This window comes from Parambassis ranga, chromosome 7, assembly GCF_900634625.1.
Source record: "Parambassis ranga chromosome 7, fParRan2.1, whole genome shotgun sequence".
Taxonomy (NCBI): domain Eukaryota; kingdom Metazoa; phylum Chordata; class Actinopteri; family Ambassidae; genus Parambassis; species Parambassis ranga.
Genome location: NC_041028.1, coordinates 7,895,197 through 7,919,514, shown reverse-complemented (window position 1 = coordinate 7,919,514; position 24,318 = coordinate 7,895,197). Strand labels below are relative to the sequence as shown.

The 24,318-nt window shown below is 42.8% G+C and overlaps 3 protein-coding genes across 5 annotated transcripts; all 3 read right to left on the bottom strand.

The window, feature by feature from the left end:
* Window positions 1-262: 262 nt before the first annotated feature.
* On the bottom strand, window positions 263-11,422 carry LOC114438546 (NUAK family SNF1-like kinase 1). Of its 2 annotated transcripts, XM_028409990.1 has the most exons (8): window positions 10,918-11,422; window positions 7,119-7,239; window positions 6,573-6,724; window positions 5,176-5,241; window positions 3,275-3,394; window positions 2,896-3,028; window positions 1,935-2,759; window positions 263-1,859 (listed from the first exon to the last, which is right to left on the bottom strand). In XM_028409990.1, the coding sequence occupies exons 1-8, from the start codon at window positions 11,218-11,220 to the stop codon at window positions 1,585-1,587; spliced, it is 1,995 nt and encodes a 664-aa protein (XP_028265791.1). In that variant the 5' UTR covers window positions 11,221-11,422; the 3' UTR covers window positions 263-1,584. The 2 variants fall into 2 exon arrangements, with proteins under 2 accessions (XP_028265791.1, XP_028265790.1); XM_028409989.1 differs by having other exon boundaries at window positions 263-2,759.
* A 506-nt stretch (window positions 11,423-11,928) lies between these two features.
* LOC114438204 (anti-Muellerian hormone type-2 receptor-like) lies at window positions 11,929-16,112 on the bottom strand. The gene is made up of 10 exons (XM_028409399.1): window positions 15,040-16,112; window positions 14,761-14,938; window positions 14,455-14,546; window positions 13,965-14,071; window positions 13,664-13,885; window positions 13,458-13,572; window positions 13,163-13,320; window positions 12,911-13,055; window positions 12,238-12,374; window positions 11,929-12,167 (listed from the first exon to the last, which is right to left on the bottom strand). Exons 1-10 carry the CDS (start codon window positions 15,281-15,283, stop codon window positions 12,051-12,053), a joined length of 1,515 nt encoding a protein of 504 aa, XP_028265200.1. The 5' UTR covers window positions 15,284-16,112; the 3' UTR covers window positions 11,929-12,050.
* A 102-nt stretch (window positions 16,113-16,214) lies between these two features.
* LOC114438202 (kelch repeat and BTB domain-containing protein 12-like) lies at window positions 16,215-24,207 on the bottom strand. Of its 2 annotated transcripts, none has more exons than XM_028409396.1 (12): window positions 24,066-24,207; window positions 23,931-23,984; window positions 19,716-19,799; window positions 19,142-19,352; window positions 18,848-19,029; window positions 18,617-18,749; window positions 18,308-18,541; window positions 17,864-18,222; window positions 17,522-17,792; window positions 17,099-17,246; window positions 16,823-17,020; window positions 16,215-16,633 (listed from the first exon to the last, which is right to left on the bottom strand). In XM_028409396.1, exons 4-12 carry the CDS (start codon window positions 19,310-19,312, stop codon window positions 16,485-16,487), a joined length of 1,845 nt encoding a protein of 614 aa, XP_028265197.1. In that variant the 5' UTR covers window positions 19,313-19,352; window positions 19,716-19,799; window positions 23,931-23,984; window positions 24,066-24,207; the 3' UTR covers window positions 16,215-16,484. The 2 variants fall into 2 exon arrangements, with proteins under 2 accessions (XP_028265197.1, XP_028265196.1); XM_028409395.1 differs by having other exon boundaries at window positions 19,727-19,799.
* Between the last annotated feature and the right edge of the window lie 111 nt (window positions 24,208-24,318).

The following is a 24,318-nucleotide window of genomic DNA, read 5'->3' as shown; positions in this document are numbered from 1 at the left end:
TTATAGGACTTGTCTTGATAACTGCTTCTCATTTCCACCTGTTGTCTGTTCCATTTGCACAACAGCAGCTGAAACTGATTCACAATCAGTGTTGATCCTAACTGGACAGGCTGATTTCACAGAAGTGTGATTGACTTGGAGTCACATTGTGTTGTGAGTGTTCCCTTTAATTTTTTGAAATATATATACAGTAGCTCTTCCATAAGTTATATTGCTATGTACTCATCTAATCTCTTACTGGTCTGTAAACAACTGGAAAGCATTCAGATTCACATAATTTATTTGTTTCACATCCAACAGTGTAAGAAATAGTTGAACACAATTTAAAAAAAAATTATTTTGTCACAGTATTAAAATTACAGATTTAAAATTGCATACATCAACTGCAAATATGACTGTATAACAGCAGCACGGGTGGTGCCATGGTAGACAGGTTTTTTACGTGTTGCTGCAGAGTGAAATGTGAACAGAATGACACTGTGTAGTATAAATACACTTGATAACATGTGAAACACTTTACCTCAGCTCCCCCTGTTTAGCAGTTGTACAGGTTAAAGTTTTATTTATTTATTATTAAAGTTTTGCACGTTTATTACTGTATCTATCAACCGCTAAAGTGTGCAATAAACCATATATTAACGTTTACCGAAGGCTATGAGGTAAAGTACCACAGATGATCAGTACAGTGGGCTTTATACTCAGCAAAGTCTGCAGTTTGTTTTCCTCCAAATGTTAACTGAATTCACAAAAAAAGCATTATGCATTTTAATGCACAAATATGGAGTGGAGCCCATCAAAATGAAGCTTCACTATGTGGCATTAAAATCAGCAAAGCATGGCAATGTTGGTCATCTGTGGGTTTCTTTTTAAAATCTTTGCTGGTAGGCCTTCACACAAAGTACAATAATGTGTTAATTCCAAGAGAGACTTCATTGTTTTCAAAGCAATTAAGTCTAAGGAAATATGTGCTTACATCATTATCAATTGGCATCAGCTAAAATAAGAGTGACTTTATCAGCATATTACAGTACAGAGCATCTGTTAACAACAACTGTCAAACAATGTAGGAAAACAAACATGTATGTGTCATTTACATTTGTTCTTTGAGAAATTACACGTTCATTTGTGCTCACAAGTGTTTTTGTCTCACATGCATCTTGCAGTGTATAATATATTTATGATGTTTATTTCAATTCTTTTTGGCACTTCTGCTTAACTTCTTTTTTTAACCAAAAAAAGGCAAAAAAGCAGGTGAATAAAAACACACACTTGTCTTCTGACTGACTTACTTGTGACATGAGACAGAATTTTGAAACATATCCAAACCGAAATCTGAAAAAGGGAGGATCTGCTGTGCCGACATGGCCAGAAAGAATCCATTAATGTGACACATCATTCCTGCTGGTTGGCAGATACTGGGTCCACTTTAATGTGTAATGTGTCAGTCTTTGCACTGGTTCACATTTAAAATACAGTTAAACTGTTAATTATCAGGAGAGTCGGTGTGCTTGAGATGTAACAGGTTCAAGAGTCTTTTCAATATGGCAGGCAGTGGAAATGTCATTGAACTCACTATCTCTTCTATTACATTAGCATTTCCTTCTGTCCTTCTGTGTCCTCACAAACCCTGTCTGCTCCAGCCCTCAGTTCTAGGTCTTCCTCTGAGCTGCATGCACTGTGCTGCATCACCCGGGAGAAAATCTTACGACGTGACTGAGCGCTGAGATCCAGCAGATCAAAGGAGTCAGAAGAGAACAGGCTGTCCTCACTTACCACGCTGGAGGGACGGCTTCGGCGGCCCTCTGTGCCCCCTGAGGACTGGAGGAGCTGCTGCAGAGCCTCAGGGAACATTGCTGCAGCTGAAGAGGGAGATGAGTGGTGGAAGTCAGGAAGATCCAAACTGCGAGAGAATTTACCGTTACGTTTCAGAATACCCTTCCGTCTTCTTACTGCCTCTGTGCGCATGGTTGGACTAACTTCTGCTGCAGGGACGCCAGTGAGCTGTTTGTGGGAGCAGGACTCATCTGCATCACTGTCTTTAGCTGCAGAGCCCCTTCTTTCTGTTCCCCCACCATACAAGTTCTTTAGAATCCCCTTCTTAGGCATTTTGGATGAAGGCTGACTGAATGTAGATGGGAGTGTAAGGCTGGTGGACAAGACATCCACATGTGTGTGAGCAAGAGTGTGTGTCCGATAAGGCTGGTGAACAGTGCTACACAGCTGGGAGGGAGTGTTCTCCTTAGGAGGGCTGTGAAGGACTGAATCTAAACTCCTCTGATGTTTTAGAATACCTTTAGGTTTCTTTCTTTCACTGCCGGAAGTGGACGAAATTACAGTGGAAGAAGCAGCTGTTATGCAAACACCACCACAAGCTCCCGGTGCAGTCTGAGGAATTGTATTTTCTTTGCGTGACTTCTTGAGGTTTGACATTCCTCCCCGCACCCTTCCTCCTCCTCCACAGTCGTTCTTCAGTGGTAAGGTGAAGTAATAAGGGTTGGGAGTCATCTGAGAAGGGCAGGAGGAGTCTGAGGAGAGGCAACCTGGGTCAATAGTCATGCTGGTAGCAGCAGCAACCCGATTCTGCCAGTCAATGTAGCGAGCCAGCAGGGGGGAGGGACATTCTTGGTGTGGGGATGAAGGGCAGTCGCAAACACTCTCTTCATAACCCCAGTTCACCCACCAGTGGTTAGCCACGTCCTCTATCGTGGCCCTCTCATCTACACGCACTGTCAACAACCAGTCAATAAGAGCGCAGGCGTCTGGATGGGGACAGAGTCAACAGCTATTTATAGAGGCTGGATTCACAAACACAGAGCAGAGCAATGCACTGACACTTGTGAATGAATAATGAATGAATGAATGAATAAATATGATGTTGATGGAGACATTGTATACCTGAGGGGGGGTTGGGTCTGCGATAACGACCTTGGCTGATCTGCTCTGTGAGCTTTGCGTGACTGGCCCCATCAAATGGCATGCTGCTGTATACCAGGGCATAGAGCAGCACCCCCAGTGCCCAGCAGTCCACCTAGCACACAGAACACACTGGTGTTATATTTTTACTGCAGAGTTCACACACACTTTTGTTCTTAATCGCTAAAATCTAGTATCTACATTACCCACAATGCATCTTTTTTGTCAAGCTGTAAGCTTAGCTGTTGTAAAGTTGGCATTCTAATATGGGAGTGTCCTCACTTCTGGAGTCTGCCTCTAGTGGCCATTCAAGAAATTACAAAACAGATCCAAAGTTTTTCAGTCCAGTGTATTGACCCACCTCTGGCCCCTGGTATGGCAGTCCTTTCACTATCTCTGGGGCAGCATAGAGTGGACTCCCACAGTAAGTCTGCAGCAGAGTGCCCCGCTGGAAATTACTTGAAAGGCCGAAGTCAGCCAGCTGGAGAGGAAGAGTGATAATGATAATTAATAATAAAGCGAAGACCTTCGTCTTATATGCCAGAAAGATATTACTGTAGCCACAAAAATAAAACACACCGAGTTCAATACATTCAATCCATTGGTGTTGAGTGAACAAAAGGGTTTATGTAACAGTCACTCATGACATAACAGTGGTCACACTGAAAAAGCACAGACCTCAGTCAGAACCTTCATACTAAAACAGACTAGTCACTGAGCACTGAACCCCATTCAGTCCAGACTGAACACTCAACCTCACGCAACCCACATTCCACCCCAATGAGTACGTGCTGCAAACTTTTATTGATGTGGCAAAAACAACATAACTCAACACCATTCCTTTTAAAGGAGCCAAAAATAGGTATGCTGCTGAGCGTTTGCCAGTGCAAGTGTGAGTGAGGAAAGAGAAGAGAGCCAAAAACATCAACAAGCTGCTCAGACTCACGTAACGGAACAATCACTCACTCCAGGCTGTACACAGACATACCGTGCCTTCTCTTTATCTGAGGAGATTATTAACATGCACAGTGGACCACTATCACCCCGTCCGGTGTTAAAAATATTCTACGTGACAGCTTTATTTCCATGGTGCACAGAGAAACCAACAGAGACCTCACATACTGAAGATGACATTGTGTATATAAGTCAGCATACTGTTATTGTACATACAGCAGTATTGATGTGCATGCAGGGACATTCCAAGTGTTAAAGGCTTGTATAAAACACAAGCTTTCTTCTAAACAATCAGCTGTGCATGTGCCAGAGAATTTATGAACAGCCTGAGAAGCCACCGTTTCAGTAGACTGCAGTTAGTGGGGCTGCATGGACAATTATTTCAGCTCTTTTTAAGCATTTAAGGCTATTATAATTTAAATGAATGTTTTTTTTCACAAGAAAAGAAGAGCAAATATGCACACTGCCCTGTACCTCCAAACAGATAAAAAAACTACAGGACATTTACATGGGTGTCCCAGGAGTCCGTGCAGTTATCCACAAACCCCAGTGTGACATTTTTGAGGACATCTGTAGCCAGTTGACCCATTAAGGACACTTCCAAACAGATAAAACAACTATCAAAACAGGTAACAAAGTCACACTTCTTCCTCAATTAAACAAACTTATCAATCACGTCTCTATGAATCAATAAAACCTCTGTCTGCACTATGACTTTAAACTTAAACAAGGCCCAGTATTTTACCTACATGTATGACTGCTACTTATCCTGCAGCCATTGTGCAGACAGAAATCACACACATGCATTACACAGAGCCTTGGTCATTTCCTGTCAGTGTGGTGAGGTTTTCAATGAATGAAGAGCGCTTAAAAGGTTGCCATGTAATGTTTTCTTTTGTCGGGCAGGCAGAGCATACATGCATAGTGTATATTTAAACCCACAGACTGCCACGAATGCCGCTGGATTCCCAGAATTCCCCTTTGTCTGTGCACAGCTCCCATATAAAGAGAGGAATTTCCAAATAAGGCAAAAATGTATCCTAGTTTTTTTTTTGTTCAGGTTCAATGTGCCTAGCCTATAACAGCATAACAGGGTGGCTGCACCTTTTTGAAGTTTGAAAAAACAACAATCCATCACCAGCTATGAGAAGATTTATTCCATCATAGTGAACACAGCAGCAGGGAAATTGTTCCTTAAAGGTTTAAGCCAGTGTGTCATGAGGGAGTCTTTATGTTCAACCTGAGTTACAGTTCAGTTTGGGAATGTGATATAGAAGCACAGTATGTGTGTGTTTGGTCTGACCTTACCTTTACATTCAAATCTTGATCTAAAAGGATGTTCTCCAGTTTAAGGTCGCGGTGCACAACACCGTTCTACAAAGCAGAGCACAGACACACACCTGTTGTTACACTTTTTGATTGTTGTGTGTTTTGAAGGGTTCATTTAACAATGATTTGATCCCTTTTAGGTTGCTAACTAGAGACAACCAACTGTGTAGGCTGCTGGGGAAAAGCTATAGTACAGCTTTGTATTGGACTGATAGTGTGTGACCACACAGGAAGTTGTGTGACAAAGACTAACTTTAAACACTGATGTCAGCCTTCATTAATATACATCCTCTTCAGAGCACTTGCTGCAAAGCAAATGACTTGAGACAATGGTTTGTGTGTGTGTGTGTGAGATGTAAGGCAGAGACAAAGACTAAAAAAATGTATGTGGTGAGTCAGGTTGATATTTTTGCTATTTGGGAAATAAAAACAAGGAGCAAATGACTGAATTATTTTCATTCTTCTCTTGAAGCCTGATAATCTCTCCATTCCTTTAAGGCACATTCAATAATTCATTCATGCAGGAACCTTCATGTCTATTTTGGGACGATATTCAATGGGAAGGGCAACACAAAATCCACCTCCGTCCACATACTGCTGCAAATACTGAATGAAACCACATGAAGATTCTAACTGTGACAGAGAAACACATTCTCCATCACATCCCACTCAGCTGACTGCCAGACACAGGCACTCACTTCTACTTGAATGTACGTCTGTATTAATAGGATTTAAGTATTTCCTTGATAAATCCTGTTTACAGCGCAGCTGCTGATTTATGTGCACAACAATAAAAAGAAAGAAACAAAGAGGAATTTGTTATTTTGTGAAGGCTTACATTATGGCAACTTGGAAGGAGGAAGGGAGCTCATTGGAGCAACATATTTACTAATTGTGTCAGTGTGTGACTGCAAAGACCGATCAAGGCTTAACGGGCTCTTAACCCAGAGAGAGATCTGAAAACTCAAGTCAAGTTTTTCTGCAGTATTAGGATTAGGATTTAGTGGATTTAGCAGTACAGTATTTGCTTATGCACGCTTAGATTCAATTCAGCACGTGCCTACATGTGCCTCCCTCATTTATGCTGTATTCCTGTGGAGCACACTCAGAAAGTACTACAGTACAGTACTCTATAGTAATTCAGCAATGTAAATATAATCCTTTACAAGCACAAGTATTAGTTAATTCAAATTAAGTTTTGTGAGACGTGGTGTCTACTTTATTTAAGGTACAATAAGTAAATCAACGGGATCATCACATGATTAGGACAGAGGAAAAAACAAACCTCTGACATACTGTTGACGAAGTGTAATGTGGCATAAAGGAAAATGAGTACTGCAAAACTGTACTGTATGTGTGTGTGTCTGTGTATATACCTTGTGGCAGTAGTGTACAGCAGATGTGATTTGTCTGAAGATGCTTCTGGCATCTGCTTCCGGCAGTCGCCTCCTCTCCTGTATGTAATCATACAGCTCTCCTCTGCTGGCGTACTCCATTACAATCACAATCTTATCTCGGCTCTCAAACACTGTTAACACAGAACACAGGCAACATTTACAGAGCGGCGTTGTACAGATGGGTTTATATTGGTTTTAGTATAGAAAAACACTGTTTCAGTGAAGGGTTGACTCTTTCTGGTGGAGCATGTTATCTTATGTTTTTGGACAGCAGTGCAGGTTTATGACACAGAGTAGGAAACTATCCCAGACTTAAGACACACAGGTAAACTACTTAGTGGGGTCAACACATTGTTTGTTTTAGCCCATTAATTGGATTTGTGACCATTGCCAGTGTTATCCCTGGTATCTCTGTTGCACTTTTGTTGAACTCGGCTGTAAATGCTTGTGTGCTCTAATTAAATTCACCTCTTGTGACCCTTTGAAAATCATCAGAGAAGAAATAATTGTGTTTCCAATTCTTACCCTCATGGAAGCGTATGATGTTGTAATGTCTGAGTGAGGAAGTGATTTCGATCTCTCTCTGGATGTGAATCCTGTCTAAGTCATCGGTGATGCGCTCTTTGCGGATTGACTTGATTGCCACCTGGGAAGGAAGACACACACACAAATGTACACATGGCTTAATTATGCATTGTCAACCGGCACCAGAGTGGAAAAGCTTTGCCAAGCATCTTTTTCTGCAAAGTGTTCAGCAAAACACTGGCCAACATAAACTGATATGTCTTTGCTTTTCCAATGTTGGACAGCAATAATAGGAAACCATGTATATCAGCCAGGATCCAAATATTTATTACCATGGTGATATTTTTGTAAACTTGTTGCCCAGTAGAGTATTCACCTCAGCAAAACAACAAAGACAAAGGCAAATACTTTGCAAAATTACTCTGACACACACATATATATAAACAAATAAAATCCCTGGGTATTAGAGGTGATTATGTGGGTTTTACAGGCTGTATGGCGGGAGCAGGTCTCCCATGATGTGAGTAAGCTCAGAAGCAGAAGGCTGACAGCTGCACTGTTCACACTGTCTTTCCTTAATCCCAGGCACTCACTGTACCCCAATGTAACCCCTGCCCTGAACACACACATACAGTAGAGCAAACACACGCCACATGAGACCCTGAGCCTCTTTGGATGGAGTAACTGTCATAGAAGTAGCACCATACATGGATAAGAGAGTGAAGCAGACCTCAAGGCCTTATTATACAGAACAAGTATAATATAAGAGATGTGGTATGATAAGTTGGTGAGGCCGAATTTGTGAGGCCGACCTCCAAACATATGGCTGATTATGCAGCTGTGTTATCCTGTCAGGACCTCCTTTGTCCCTATGGGTGAACTGGCCTCTCCACCAGGTCACAACTCCAGCATTCTCAGCTGCTGGAAATGTCCATGAGACACTAGAAGACACAATTCACATGCTCCATCTACCACAACGGTTAGGCAACACAACACAAACACACTCCAGGGAACTCTGGGGACAGACCTGACCTTCAATAACTGAAGTGGACGTGATCCACTGAAGGGAAATGCTCATTTTTTTTTTTTAGGTTTGTCAGCACCAGAGAGTCCAGGCTACAACTCTAGCCATCCGAAGGACTGTTTGTAGGGTTCACTGGTGAGCTAAATGGCATTTAACCACTATTGGGAAGCTATTAAAATATGGACTTTGCTGTTCATGAAGATTTTTTGACCCAAATACTTAAAGCAGTCAGAGTGCAAGGAAGGGAAGGATATAAATAAGCTGTAGGGATGAGGACGGATAAATATGAGGTGGCCAACAAAACAGATGAAAAAGAATATGCCAAGTAGGCCTAAGGCCCTGATTTACTCCCCATACTTGGCATTAATGACTGAGCTGGCAAAAGACACACTCTGGACCCTTTTCATTATTCAAGCATTTTTAAGGGGCACATGTGTGTGTTGAGGAAGAGTGGATGTGTGTGAGCCTGCATATGCGTCACACACACACAATGTCTTATTGTTCATCTAAATGTGCTGCATGTGATATATCAACCTCCAAGCAGTAACCTGACACACGTAGGAAACATGAATAGCTCTGTGTGTGAGTCATGCAGACGTAACCACATATTCTTTTACATCAAAAAAGAATGTGAGGAGTAAAGGAACACAAGGAGAAATGTACTGCCATATTACATAAAGGCTATCCTCTCCTCCTCCTCCTCTTCTTCTTCTGCTCTGTAGTCTGATGTGCCCTCATTCTGTCTTCACCACACTATTTCTTTCCCTCACAAACCTTTAGGTTCTTTTATCACAACATAACGCCAACATTGACGTTACCGGAGAATGTCAAGTGGAAGACGGGCAATGATGTTACCTGGTGTCAGCCTGGCGGAGCTGGTCTTGTTCACAGCTGAGTGTTTTACTGTTCAGATGCTAAAGCATTGATGATGTGCTGTTCTGGTACAACGGCCCTGCTCTACAACACCGTGTTGTCATCTTTTTTTACATTTGAAATGATCCCAAACGTTGGAAATTTTCTGCCTTTCACAGACGGTTTCTTGACTTTCTGCCATACTTGCACCAACTTCTCATTCATTCTGGCGTTGTGCGTCAGTGTCAAGGAACAATGACTGCTGGGCGGAACAGGTCCGATAGCGTAAATTCGTTCTCGAATTCCTCGATGATGCGCTGCAGCACTACTATTTTACAATAAAAGCCCAAATTTACACATCATCATCATCATCATCAGCAGCAGCAGCAGCAAACAGTAAGTATTAAGGGGCTGGTACACAAAAGCACTACATCTTTACGGCTACACTTTAGACTGTAAACCATATGTTAATTGTCTGTCTGGTCATTCAGATAACTTCTGATTTAGACAAGGTCTGACCACACATTGTATGTTAACCACTTGTGTGTATGTCTCCATTAGATTAGACCATTGCCAGATATTGTTACCTTGGTACAGAACCAGAGGGCTGTTTCCCCTCCAGCTGCCATGACAAACCTATTTACATTCATTACACACAAGAAAGACATTTGAAACCACTGTCTTGTTCTAACAAGGTGAAAGGTAATTACCCAAATTGTTGCATCTGTAAGCTGCTAGTATTTTTGTTTTGGACAGAAAAAGATCTGATGCATATTAAAAACAGATGTATGGTGCATTTTTTTCCAACAGCACAGGCTAAAGCGGCCCATATCTGATGTAATTATGTTAAAAAAACATAAGAATGTACACTGCATCAAACAGGAATGTTTTCTAAATTGCTTCAGCTATGAGACTTCCAGCCAGTGATACAGACCTACAACACAGACTCTGTATCATTCTTTCCTTCCATTACATACTGTGTATTAGTGTCATTGGTAGCTATGCAGTGCAGCACTGAAACAGTACAGACAGTCCTGCATTCTACAAGTACTGCTCCTGCCTTTTCTTCCTGCTCTTCTTCCTCCTTGTTAATCTCCACCTCCCCACACTCAAACAACAGCCCCCGGTCTTGTTTCCAAAAATAATGCCCATTTTGTTTTGAAAGAATCCTTGGTATGCGCTGGCTAATGGCTCCAGGAATCCAGCATTTTTCCCCTTGTCCTACCAGACCCACTTACCGGTACCCTGCTCACCAACACACACACACACACATCTCTTCTCTCTCTGAATATCCGTCCTTCAATCTGTCCATTCTCACAGATGTAGGGTCTTACTCGCACAATCTGATTGCACAAAAAAAAGATTATCCCTATTACGGTGCCTTTGTTTGCTAAAAAAAACAGAAGGAGAATTTGAGACGGATGAGACCTCTGTTTGTGTTCGGATCACAGCAGAGTGAAGGATTAAGGCCTCACTGTAGACATAAACCCATGATTATTCAAACTAATCTGGCACCACATTTGTTTTAACCCAGATATTTGGAATGTGAAGTTACAGAATCTGTCTGTCTGTGTGTACCTGAGTGTGTGAGTGTATGTAAGTGAGTGTTAGACTTCCGTTGGAGAAGTCGCTATTGTGGTCACTTTACCCCCCTTGTTCAAGTGCTGAGTGAGTCAGACCAAAGGCATCTCAGCCTGGCAGCAGGAAGCATCACTCACACACACACACCACCCAGTAGGTTATATCCACTGATATCCAACAAGAACAGCAGCACACTGGTATAAAGGCAGACTGCATTGTTTACATGTAAAGGTCTTGCAGAGGAGGTCAAGAGGTCATTTTCAAAGAAAGGTTCATAGAAATATACATTTATAAATTCATACTAAAAAAGAAGCATTGTTCAGGTACCAGCACATAACTCACCGTCTTCATGCTCGCTCTCTCGACTGCTCTCTTCACTTTGCCGTAGGTGCCTTTTCCCAGAGTCTCCATCACCTCATAACGGTGTTTTAAGTTGTGCTTGTGCTGGTGCTTCTTCACTTGAACGGGCGCCTCCATGTCTGTGTTTCTCTGCCGCTTGTCGGCGCTGCATGGACAACGGCTGCCCACCCTCGGGGACTGTTCACCGCCATGGTGGCTACTGGATGTCGCGTCCTGCAGACAACCGAGCTCGGAGCGGTCGCTGGTGTTCATTGCGCCTCTGCTGTCCGCCTCCCGTCTGCCCATCCTCTCTGCGCACTGTGCGCACCTGTCAGGAGCAGCCTTCACTTGACCCAGATCCCCAGATTGCTTTAGGTTCTGAACAAAAGCAGCTGGAGCTTTTGTTAGTGACTACGTTTCCCATACAGAGCGGGTTCAGAGCTACTCCTATGGCTCGCCAAAGAACCCATTCAACGAATCCATCCGATCCCTCTGAGCAGCAGCTCCTCTCCCTCTCCTAAAACAAACGCAGCAACAGGAGGGATGGGGACCACATGGTCTGGAGCGGTGGGTGGAGCCTCCTCATTCCAATGCCAGCTCTCACAGCAGCATCCTGGCGCGTCACGCTCCTCTGGGATGGATCATTTTGGGTTTTCTAAAAGTACATACTTGTTCGGCTCAGCAGGAGAAGAAAGGGAACGCAGGCATGCATGGCATGTTCTGCGGGTCAGACTCACCCTCAGGATCCACCACTTCAGTCAGACATGTTTGTTGATGCTCTGCCATGCGGTGAGCTCTTAAAAAATAAATCCTGGAAAAGACTATGAAGAGTAGGAGGCAGACACTTTGAAGTCACGGAGAACTAGTTGACAAGAAACCACAGGATTACATTCATCTGTTTATTTCAAATTCGTATATAGATAAATCAATAAATCAAACACAATATTAAGTCATGTATTACTCTGTGTAAAATGTATCTTTGGTTGCATGAATGAGGCTTCATAACTTCAATTATGAAATTATATTCATTTTTATTTTTGTCAAGCAAGTCCATTTCTAAGAATTTGACCTAATGAAAGCCTAAAAAATATAGTGGTTATATTTATGTACCAATAATCTGGCAAGATCAAATAAAGTCACTGGGAGAAAGAAGACTGAAATGAGCCCAATCTGTCCACAACACACTGAGCTCTCAGACGGGCATCCGGATCACAATCCCAACAGTCTGTCAGGATCTCCTTCAGTGCAGATCCCTGAGAATGTAAAGCACTAAGTAAACACTTTCATAAACTCTCTTTACACAGTTTAAAAGAAGCTGGGTACCTGTGGTAGCAGCTCCCAGTATTCTGGTATGGAGGGTCTCTTGTCCATGTGAGACACAAACAGGATGAGTCTCTCCAGTGTCGGGTTGGCTCCCAGCTCCACTTCATAAGGCAACAGATGTTGTGGCGCAATACCACCTGCAGAGGGAGGCATTTGTACACACTCCTAACACTTATTTTGGTGGCATGCTCTGAAGTGATAATGGTTTGTGGTGCAGTGAGGCCTGTACAGTGGCATTGTATATTTTAACACATGATTGATTAGTTTTGATAAAGCATTGATAAAAGTTAGCAACAATCAATTCTTAGCTTAGACAATCGACTTGTTTTCATACTTCACTGAGATTTTAGTGCTGCATTTGACACACAAAGACTAGACACTGTCATTACAAGCTAATGTAGGCCATATTTTTCAGTATAGGTAGGTCGTAACACAAAAATAGTCATGGAGTTCCACAGGGTTTTGCACTAGGACCCACTTGTTTGCACCTAAATTAGATTAGGAAACATGATAAAGATTTCTGTGCAGGTGACACCCACATATGTAGCCCATGAAAGAAGCCAACTCTGGCCTTAATCATAAAGGTCTTCTGTGTAATGTTACTATGGCCTTCGACGTTATAGTAATTAAGCTTGGACTTCTTCTTGACCAGGTTCCAGTCAAGGTAACTTACCTTCAGATAAATCAGAGCAGCGCATCCATATCTCCCACAGCAGCAGGCTTAAAGCATAGACGTCCCCCTGCATGAGAAAACAGCTGCTTCTCAGGTTCACAGAGCCTTCCAGGATCTCAGGGGACATGTAGTTCAGTGTGCCCAGCTGAGCATGGCCATAGAGAAATGTGAAATAGTTGTTTCTTTGTATAAGGTGTTTAATGGGATCATTTCACTGTATCATGCAATAACTGTACTTTTTTATGTCCTCACCTCCATGTTTGTGGTGTCACTCTGCCAGCAGCGATGACCCGAACAAGAGCGCAGGATGGTGGAGCATCCAAAATCACACAGAGCACAGGTACCATCTGCTCTCACTAGCACATTGAAGCTGCTAAGATCTCTGTGGGCCACAGGAGGTTTATGCGCATCTGCAAGAAAAATACACACATGTATATTCTTATACATATAAAAGAGTCATAATGTAATGGTATATAATTCATTGGAGGTATATATATGCACATATGCACCATGTCCATATAAAATGCCTCATATGTGCACACAGTACCACTGCTGAGAAGGTCAGAGTGGAGATAGGAAAGTCCTTGTGATAAAGTCTGGCACATCTTCAGTGACAGCATCCAGCTGATGGTGTGTTTACACAGAAAGGAGTGGAGGGATCCCTGAAATGGACATCGAGTTTGCATTAGAATAATAATAAAAAAATAAGGATGCGTATTTGTTTGTCTTTATGAGAGATGATTTTCACTCAACATATTCAGCAAACTGCAGCACAATGAACCAGCTGCTATCATCTGGTCTCCTCCCACTGCCCAGGAAGTGGACAATCCCAGCATGCTTCATCAGTGGCAGCTCATAGACCTCTTTCTCTGTGTTAAATTTATGTTTCCAGCCTGCAGGTAAAACTTTTACAGCCACAGCTGATCCTTTGTATCTCCCTTGAAAAACAGTTGCAAAATGACCTTGACCTAAAACCTGTAAGACATTTGAACAAACATGTAACTTAATGCATTACCAATAGTCTGATTATGGAATTTAAATCCATATGATTTACCTGCTGTAGTTCAATATGAGACATGTCAATCTCAGAGGATTTTGTTGTATAACAGGAGCATGCTGGCAGGACTCCATGTTCAGCACAAGAAGACTGAAGATTCTCCTCTAAAATAATGTGTCAGTGATCACCACACATTCATGAATGACAAACGGATACTGTAATAAAGCCCCCATTCATCTGTGACTGAAGAGTAACAAAGGTAAGAGGGAGTGCTTTAGCAGATAAACTGCAAGGTCAGGGCGGAGAGAGAATGAAAGTATTCCAAGGTCAAGCGAAGACATCACGAGAACTGAATCCATGTTTAGAAAATGTAGAAGAAACCATGCATCCAACAAACACTGGAAGTGCTATTCTGTGTGCACAAGACACAATTTGTTCCTTTATGTAGCATTATAAAGGAGCAATAGATGCTGTTAAAACATACTAAAATGCCACTGACTTCCTGAGGAATTATATTTGTTGATGTTAAATAAAAAAAGGACCTTACTTTTCTTTCTGAATGGGATTATCCATCTGGCAGCAACAATCACAAAGAAGATGATGAACAAAATCACAACCACAGTGACAACTAAAGCTGAGAAAAAACACACACAAGTGTATGTTCAATGTTATCAACACAATCCCTTATACAACAATTGAAACCTGTTTTGTAGTACCTGAAAAAACATTCTTTAGGTACAGTATTAAAGGTGAAAACAAGGTGGTTTGCTTGGAGAGATCAAAAAACGTGTGGTCACATCCAACAAATAGCTATTGACAATTATCTCTCATTATTTATTATTAATAATAAATCTTACCTTCTGAATAGGAGTAGGTGCGTGGAGGCTGTTCTGATTCTGGGGTCCAAGTAATGTTGTTATTGCAGAAGTCTGTGTTGCACACACACTTAACTGTGCTGCTGTTATTGTGAAGTAGACGCAGTTTCGCCTTGCAGGTTGCATCCGGGCAAGACTTTTCAACCACATCACAAGCTGCAATACAGAATACAGAGATTAAAAACATTTATTGCAACTGAACAATACTGTGGCAAACATATTTATGACCCATGATGATGGTGCAAAACTTTTCTTACCCAGAGTGTCAACGCTTAGCTGCCCTTCTATCATTACAAAATAGCCCACACAGCAGTGGGTGTTCTCACAGGTTTGCACCGACCCACTCACATTGCCAGCAGTGGTGTATCTGTAGGCCTGTGGTTTCACCTGGAAAACACACTGTCTTTTCTTCTGAAGTACAGACTGGCTAGAGATGCATAAAAACATGCACCCTGCAGAGACAAACACACAATGCTGACAATGTTTGAATTTTTGCTGCATCTCAAAAGACAGATCAACCAAAGATCAGGCAATAAAGCGCAAATAAGTTAAACAAAATTACTGTGAAAATAACAGAAATTATGACTCACCCACAGCCAGAAGTTGCCACTTCTGCAGGATCATAGTTAGTTTGCTCAGAGGCTGAGGACGGAGTGAGCATTTATCATCCCTGGGAAAGTGAAAGGAGTTTCCCACGGTACCATGCATCACTCCCACTTACTCACACCTGCTCCTACTGACACACACCTCCTCAACCTAAAGGAACTCTTTCGTCATCCATCTACATCAAGGTCTCAGTCTGAAATATCTCTGGAGATTTAAGCTGCATTGTTAACTATCCTGAAGAAACGTTTAATATATTTTAACAACATTGTTCTGGAATTTAAAAGTGTAAAACCTAGTTTCAAAGCCTATTTATTACACTAATATTTTGGTTTAATACTAAATCATAAACCATGACAAACACGGAAATAATAATTAGAATCTGTCAGTGATAATGATTTACAAACCACCATCGAAACCACCCTCAAGTGTCTGAATAGTTACAGTGAGGAATTTGTATGAGTTACAGGTTTTGTGTGCACCATTTGAGGAGTAAACATTTCTAAATTGTACTAACATACAGGTTCCAGGTGTTGTGTTTCAGCTATAGTATATAGCTATAAACACATCATAAACAGAGAACATTTAAAATGATTACATAACTACCGTACGTAGTGTACGTATGACGTAGCGTTCAGCTGATTGGTGAATTGCTGCCAGCGTACATAGTTTACGCATCACGTCCCCGTGTCTGGTACTCAACCCATACACAAGGCGCACCACATTATAAGGCGCACGGCTGACTTTTGAGAAAATTTTAGACTTTTAGGTGCGCTTTATGGTCGTGAAAATACGGTAAATCATAATGTAGTAAAGTAAAGAGCTTAAAAACTGGCAAAGTGATCTTTTAATATACACATTATGAAGTGTTTTCATGTTAAAACACCATAATCTGCAATTATGCTGTTGTGATGTGATGATAATTGTTAGCTAATTTCTGAGAAGAGAACAGTACCCAGGTCACTCTCACATGCATGTTGACCTTGTTTTCAAAATATCAGATTTCCAGCCAAATGTAGATAAAGGTTTCGTTGATACACAATAGCCTCCCACACATACTGGGCCATGGCACAGAGTCACAGAGTCAGGAAGGGATGTGTCATGGCGTTATGAGGTCTCGAGGATTGAGATTAGCCACCAGACAGACATCATAGCTGTCGTGCATTGCTGCTCTTCTCTCCACAACTGTCCACACATTGTCCGCTGGGTCCAATTCCAAAATCTCCTTGGTGATGATCTCATGACGGCCTGAGAGGAAGAATGTGTGACGTGAGTGATGACTGAACAAAATCTCATTCACAGACATGTGACTAACATTGGTTAGATGGGCATTCCTTAACTGAAACTTAAAGTGTCCCTTGTGTCTGTACAAAAGTCATTTTAGGCATTCTGGTAAATATGTTGGTGGAAACTAACACCAGGAATTCAGGAACTGACCAGCTCCCTTGTAATATCCACAGAGGTAAAGCTTTTCCTCCACTACGCCCATGTTGGACGCATTCGTTCGGAGGGAGAGCAGGGATGTGGGGAGAGTTGGTCCCACCCTCCAGGTGTCTGTTTCCGGGTTGTAGATCTCCACTGAGCTCAGACACCGCCGTGATTGTCCACGATCTTCTCCATCACACCCTATACCACCTTAAAAACACATGCACATAGAACCTAGGTCAAAAATCTTTATACTAATACAGTGCTGTATTAGTGTTAAAGGCTGACCTAGTATGTAGATTTCTCCGTTGAGTACTGCTGTGCCACATCGGTATCTGGAGTTTTTCATCCTGGCACACTCTGTCCACATGTCTTTGCCAGGGTCAAACTGAAACACACGGTTACTCAGCTTGTCAGGCTCATCGTCGGGCTGATCCTGAGGGATGGGATTAGAGATTCAGCAGAGGAAGGAAGAAAAGGCCAGAAAATAAGTGGATGACTGAGAAATATGAAGCAACATTGGAGAAAGAGAGAAAAAAATATTACATATTTATATAATCATTATATTGATTTAGATGTATTGTCAATATAATGTGTAGATTGATATATGGAACAATAATTTTGATGGTATAAAGTGTTTTTGGAACATTTAGATGGAAAAAAACAATCTTACTATTGACTACAAAATCAGAAAATTACAGACATGTGTACCTGTGGTGTCCAGCCGCCCAACACATAGAGATGCTCCTTCAGGCTCACAACACTGTGGCAGGCTAAAGGAAAGGGCAGAGGGGCGAAGCTCAACCAGCTGCCTCCTCTCTTCAGTGACCATCTCTCCACATTGTCCGTGATGACGTAGTGATTACGCACTTTCATCTGGCCACCTATCAAATAGATGGCATCACCTACCAGCCCTAAAGCATACATGTCCCTGTACGGGGCTGAGCACAGCTGCTCCCAGCTGTTCTCCTTTGAATCATACCTGGAACATAAATAGTAGAGATTTTCAATGAAGTTACATTTAAATGATTTTATATATTCAAACATACACACCTGTAGAAATCAATCCTCTTCATCCTGTGTTGGTCTTCTGCCTCCACGGACACAACTATGCTGTTGTCTTGGGTCACTGCTCCTGCAGTGATCTGCCCATTACCTTCACAACCCCTAAGTGGCGAAGGTATGTAGTAAATCTTTCTACCATAGGGGGCAAAGCAGAAACTGAGGTCAGCATGTCCTCCACGTCGGGCAGGCACTCCTTCTTTATTCACTCCACCCAAACAGAGCAGCAAGTCAGTGGTCTCCATGCCATAGCGGAGAGCCGGGCGAGGTGGAGCTGATGTCTCACAGAGCCCTGAGGTCTGAAGAGCTGCATCAATCATCCCAAAGCACTCAGCGTCCCGTAGCAGCACCTGGGAAAAGTATTGATGAGTATAAAAGTCTATCTGCAGTAATGCTTTGATGAATTACTCGCCTCTTTCTTCAATCCCTTCTCACCGGGTTTCTCCTCCTCGCTTTTCTGAGAAATCCAGGGTCCACAAGCTCCAGCCGCACACGCCTGAGTAACTCCACAGCCTGGGCTTCACTTTGTGAGTCGCCCCTGCGCCTCTCCACCCAATGCAGCACCAACTTCAACACGACCTCCTCCTGCGATATGTTGAGGTCATCTGAACCCAGCAGGTCCCCAAGTCTTTCGGCATCCAGCTCCAGGATTTCTTCCTCTTTACAAACCTGTGAGAGCACCCACATAATGTTTGATGGCTCACTGAGAGAATATTTGGCAATAGTAGCACAAAATGCTCCCACCTGTGCAAAGTGTTGGCAAAGGTATCTCAAGGCACAGTCAGCCAGACCTGTCGCTCCGAGGTCTCTGGCCCAGTGGTACAGACCGACACAGTTGGATGGGTCCATGTGGGCCTCCATGTGGCACTGACACAATCTTAACAAAAAGATGATGATGGGAGTGAAAAAACAATATGTAGGATGATGCCAGATGATCTAAAGTACACTAAAATAATAATAAAATCCCTTTTTTACTTGAAGGCTCCATCTACATGCAGCAGGAAGGCTGTAGAAGCTACTCCTTGGATGTTGCTGTTGGAAAGAGGAAGTTCAGCACTGTACATGTAGTCCAGTAGCAACTGCAGGCTCTGGGCAGGAGTGTCTCTGAGAGGCACCTCTCCCCCACGGGTCTCCTTCAGACCACATGTAAACATTGCCTGGACATAACGATAAGAAAAAGACATGACACAGAGTCTCATATTCTCAACAATAGCCAGTGTTTCCCCTCAATTTTCAGTCATTGTGGTACATTGTGCATGGACAATTTACCTGGAAGTATGGGCTGAAGGCAGACAGCACCACCTTGTGACAAGGAAAGGGAATGCCTTCTGCCAGCAGGACCACATCAGTGAGCTCCTCAGCCACTCTCATCTTCTCCAACTGCCTGAGCAGAAGAGAGCCATGCTCGGCCTGTGCAGAGTGCAGCACCGCAGCCTCCATGGACACTGGGCACCACTTCTGCCTGCATAAGAAAACAGACCTGTACAAAAAAACCAAAACATCAGTGTTGGGCAATCATAATACAGACAGCATTATGAATACAAAATATAAGACAGTAAAGTCTGCATTACTGAAATTAAAACAGGTGTAGTTAACAAACAAGCCAACGAGTGGAAAGCAGCAACATATGCTAACTGCAAACACCAGAGGGCTTCTTGCTGGTTGCTTATGGCCTTGCTTCATGTAAAGGCCTGTGAAAGTGAAGGACCAGTCTGTCTGTGAGCATTTGTGCACATGCGTTAAGATTTAATAATGAAACAATCACAGGCCACCTCACAGACATACACGCTTATGCACAGTATGAGCAGCATGTTAGCATGACAGGAGCTATACAGAGACATACAGTTTTCATACCAGTGGTGTCCAAAGGTTGTCCCAGGCCAGGGTTTCAGAAGTCTCTGACGTGAGTTGATGTCAGTTTTGGTACCTTTAACAACAACAACAACAACAACACATGATGGTTTATTTTTGTTTGCAGGCTGATCTGTGCTGTGTACTGTGTGACTGGCTGGGAGTAGGGGCAACTGCATGCACTGGAAAAAAAGGACGTTTAAAATAGATGAGCACATGCTAGTGGAGCTGTTGGTCTATTTATATTTCCTGAAGTGACTGTGCAGTCAGTCCTTACTCTTATCCAGACCCAGTGTTTCACTCAAATTGAATTTCAGACCAAACGAATGTCTGTAATGCGTGGTGGGCACCTTTGTTTTTTTTTTTGTTGTTGTTGTCACACAAAAGACAAATGTCCTAGTTCAGGGTGAAGGTAGGTAAACCATTAGCCATAGTTTCACTGAGATACCAGCAAGGACAGTGAAACTTGTAGCTCTCTTTCTTGTGTATCTCAAACTCTTGTGGATTTATGTTTAGAGGACGCCTGAGGTTTGGAGACGTTGACATAAAACAAACAAAAATACGGAAAATATATACTTTACCCTGTCACACACACAGGCATACATTCACACACCAATGGTGCAAGCAGTGGGAGCAACATAGGTTTGAATGTTAAGTGACAACTAGGACGGGATAGTGAACCACCAACCTCACAGTTAGTGGACAACCACTCTACCACCTGAGCCAAAGCCAGCTCAGTAAATAACTCAGAATTAGATACAGATTTCACAGGGCACATAGAGCCACAAAGCTCAGCTTTATTGGCCAATATTTTCAACACCTGAAGTTAGTGTTCAGTGGTCAATGGTCATGACTCAGCAGCCATATGCGGCTCTGCTCACTGTGGACGTAAAGTGGCTACTGGAAACAAACCTTTGGCAGTACACTTTATGAGGGGTCTTTGGACAAGGGATGGGCACAATAACTGAACACACACACAGTCAAACATTCACAAAGTCACAGACACACAAGGCACATGATGTTCACTTCATAGAGCCTGTCACAGGTCCAAATGTGTTACGACAGGGGTGTGTGTCTGCTTCCCCAACAGACCATTGGATGTTCCATACGGTGTTGTTTCAGGATGAGTGTTTTATGCACAGGCCAGCATGCTGTGTTACACAATGACATGAATGAAAACAATGCGGCGCCGGCACTTTATGGACATGTGTAGCTTAATCAATGACACCTAGTCAGGATGTGTATTCATGAACTTATCTTTACATGTAAAATGAGACACGTGTGGCGTTATACATTTAGCCAGATGTTTACCTCAGGAAGTTGACATCAAAGAATCTGAATATAGCTATTTATAGATTTGAAGAAGCAAACAGCTTTGTGAATCCTGCAGTTTTGTCAATGCTCCAGCTCTTTTCCTGCACTGACAGTCACATTTTGTCTCAACAGCATTGTTAAATGTTGCCACATGGGATGAATTTTAATTGTATTTTTAATGACTCCCTTACTGCTGTGGTAATGCTCTTTGCATCGGCCTTGCATGGCATGCAGAATGCAAAAAACAAAAAACAAAAACAAATGTTTGTGTGTTTGTGATGGTTTTACCATCATTTCGTCAAGCTGCTCTGGTTTTTATCTTCTTTTAGAATCTAGGCCAAGAAAAAAAAAAGGACTTTCCACAAACATTTCACCTCTTTATCCCGGCAGTTAAATGATTTATCTCATTATTTGCCTTTTGATAAGAGCTAATACAAGTACAGATAAGTGCAGCAGCATCTTGTACCTAGAAGACACACACAGAGCCACATCAATCACAAGATAACAGTGAGTATATTCGATGAAATGTTGGCTTCGCCCTGTTCTGGAATGTTAATGCATTAATACTTGTTTTTGTAGTGACTTAAACAGCTGGTGGTATATATTGAAAGTGTAAAAAAAACCTGGATGATCACCAATAGATATACAATATTAAACAAACTGGAAAAAATCGCAATGTCTTATCTTAGTTTTAGCTTCTCTTTTTCACACAGTCAGACTAACAAGATAAACCTCAATCAATAATGAAAATCATTTTGACAAAGACCCCATTAAATATTAACTCTCTGGATTTTCCACAGGGGGCCCACAAAGGCCGACATCAGGAGAAGCAGAAAGCTTTAAGTTACTGTAGTGTTTGCTGTGCTGTTAATTATTGCGCTATGGGATGTATATTGTTTTCAATTACTTAAAAAGAAAATACTTAATATGATACTTGTTCGTGGTAAACAAGGCAAACTGCTGTGATTACTGAGTATGATTCAATTATGACATCACATTTGATATGACCCGGCACTTGTTTTCCTTGACCACCTGCTCCCGCTCTAGACAAAGTCAATCCCGCCGGGATCTGGAATTCTCACGAAACTCTCTACCTGCAGCAGCGCCCCCTCCAGCAGGCGGTGCCTGTGTCGCCTATGCCCAGAATCAGGCAGGTGCAGGAATATCCTTTGATCCTTTGATCACTTTTGCATTTTGTCAGTGCTCTCACCCCTAGAGGTAGCATGAGGCAGTGTCTACAACCCACACAAGTTGCTCAGGTAGTGCAGCTCATCCAGGATGGCACATCAATGTGAGCTGTGGCAAGAAGGTTTGCTGTGTCTGTCAGCGCAGTGTGCAGAGCGAGAAGAGAAAGACGGAGAAACCATGAGACAGGCCTGTACACCAGGAGACGTGTAGGGGGCCATAGGAGGGCAACAACCCAGAAGCAGGACCGCTACCTCCTCCTTTGTGCAAGGAGGAACCGTAGGAGCACTGCCAGAGCCCTGCAACATGACCTCCAGCAGGCCACTAATTCACAAGTGGGGCTTGTGCTTACTGCCCAACACTGTGAAGGGTGATTGGCATTTGCCAGAGAACACCAAGATTGGCAGATTCACCATTGGTGCCCTGTGCTCTTCAGATGAGAGCAGGTTCAAACTGAGCACATGTGACAGACGTGACAGAATCTGGAGACACCGTGGAGAACATTCTGCTGCCTGCAACATCCTCCAGCATGACCGGTTTGGTGGTGGGTCAGTAACGGTGTGGGGAGACATTTCTTTGGAGGCTGCACAGCCCTCCATGTGCTAGCCACAGGTACCCTGACTGCCATCAGGTACCAGGATGAGATCCTCACACCCATTGTGAGACCATATGCTGGTGCAGTGCGCCCTGGGTTCCTTCTGAAGCATGACAATGCTAGGCCTCCTGTAGCTGAAGTGTATCAGCAGTTCCTGCATTGATGCTATGGACTGGCCTGCCTGTTCACACAGCACATCTGGGACGTCGTGTCTCGTTTCATCCACCATGTTGCACCATAGACTGTCCAGGAGTTCACTGATGCTTTAATCCAGGTCTGGGAGGAGATTCCTCAGGAGAACATCCACCGCCTCATCAGGAGCATGCCCAGGTGTTGTAGAGAGGACATAAAGGCACGTGGAGACCACACACACTACTGAGCCTCATTTTGACTTGTCTTGAGGAACTTCCACTCAAGTTGGATCAGCCTGTAATGTGATTTTCCACTTTTATTTTTAGTATGGTTCTAAATCCAGACCTCCATGGGTTCATAATTTTGATCTCAATGTATTCCACTATGTAATGAATGAAGGTCTTCAACTGGAATATTTCATTTAGATATTTAGATGTGTTATTGTAGTGCTCCCTTTATTTTTTTTAAGCAGTGTACTTGGGGAGATAAAAATATTCTTACATTATTTTTAATTGTCTCACTTCACTGACGCCAAGAAAATAAAACATCCCAACACATACAAGAAACGTCTAACTGCCAAATCACACAACCACGTTGTGAATACTGGCAGCAGCACAAAGTGTCATTAATGTCATGCTGACAATGAAAATAATATTACTGTATGTCCAAAGTTAGGAGCGTTACAAAACCATAAAGATGGTGAAGGTGTTTCTGTCACACAGACATAATGTATCTGTGAACATTTTATATAATAAAGACTACAAAAGGGACCATAGCCGCTGATTCCGTGGGTGCTTCGAGGTTAGGGCAACTGATTGGCAACTTGCTGAGAAAACTGGCATCGCGGTCGCCAACAGAATGGACAAATGTGTGATAAACATATCAAAAATATCCACCGACCCGACATCAACAGTGTGTAGACTGTGTGTGCGCGCGCGCGTCAAAATAGCAACAAGTCATGCAAGCACGGCGAGCACCCACCAGCAGAAACATAAGACTGCAGCGCGGACTGGAGGTCACCAGGCCGAGTGGTTCCTGAAAGACAACAAAGGACTTTAGGGACGAGGGGGAAAATAAGGCTTTTCAAAAGGTTCAATTGATCAGAGTTCATGCTACCGCGTAGACAAACTGAAGAACTGGCGACGACTGGAGCAGAGTGAGGTCCTTAAGACGAGACGGCAGCCTGATTGGATCATGACAACAAGGTGTGTCCCCTCAGCCCGGCGCTCCACCCAGCAGCCACCGCAGCCTCATCAGCGCACCTGAGGAAAGACCGAAAGGAGGGAAAACAACAGGCAACTGGAATGTCCAAAAGAAACCAACAGGGGGCGACAGAGCGTCTCACCTAATACATTGACACACAAACACA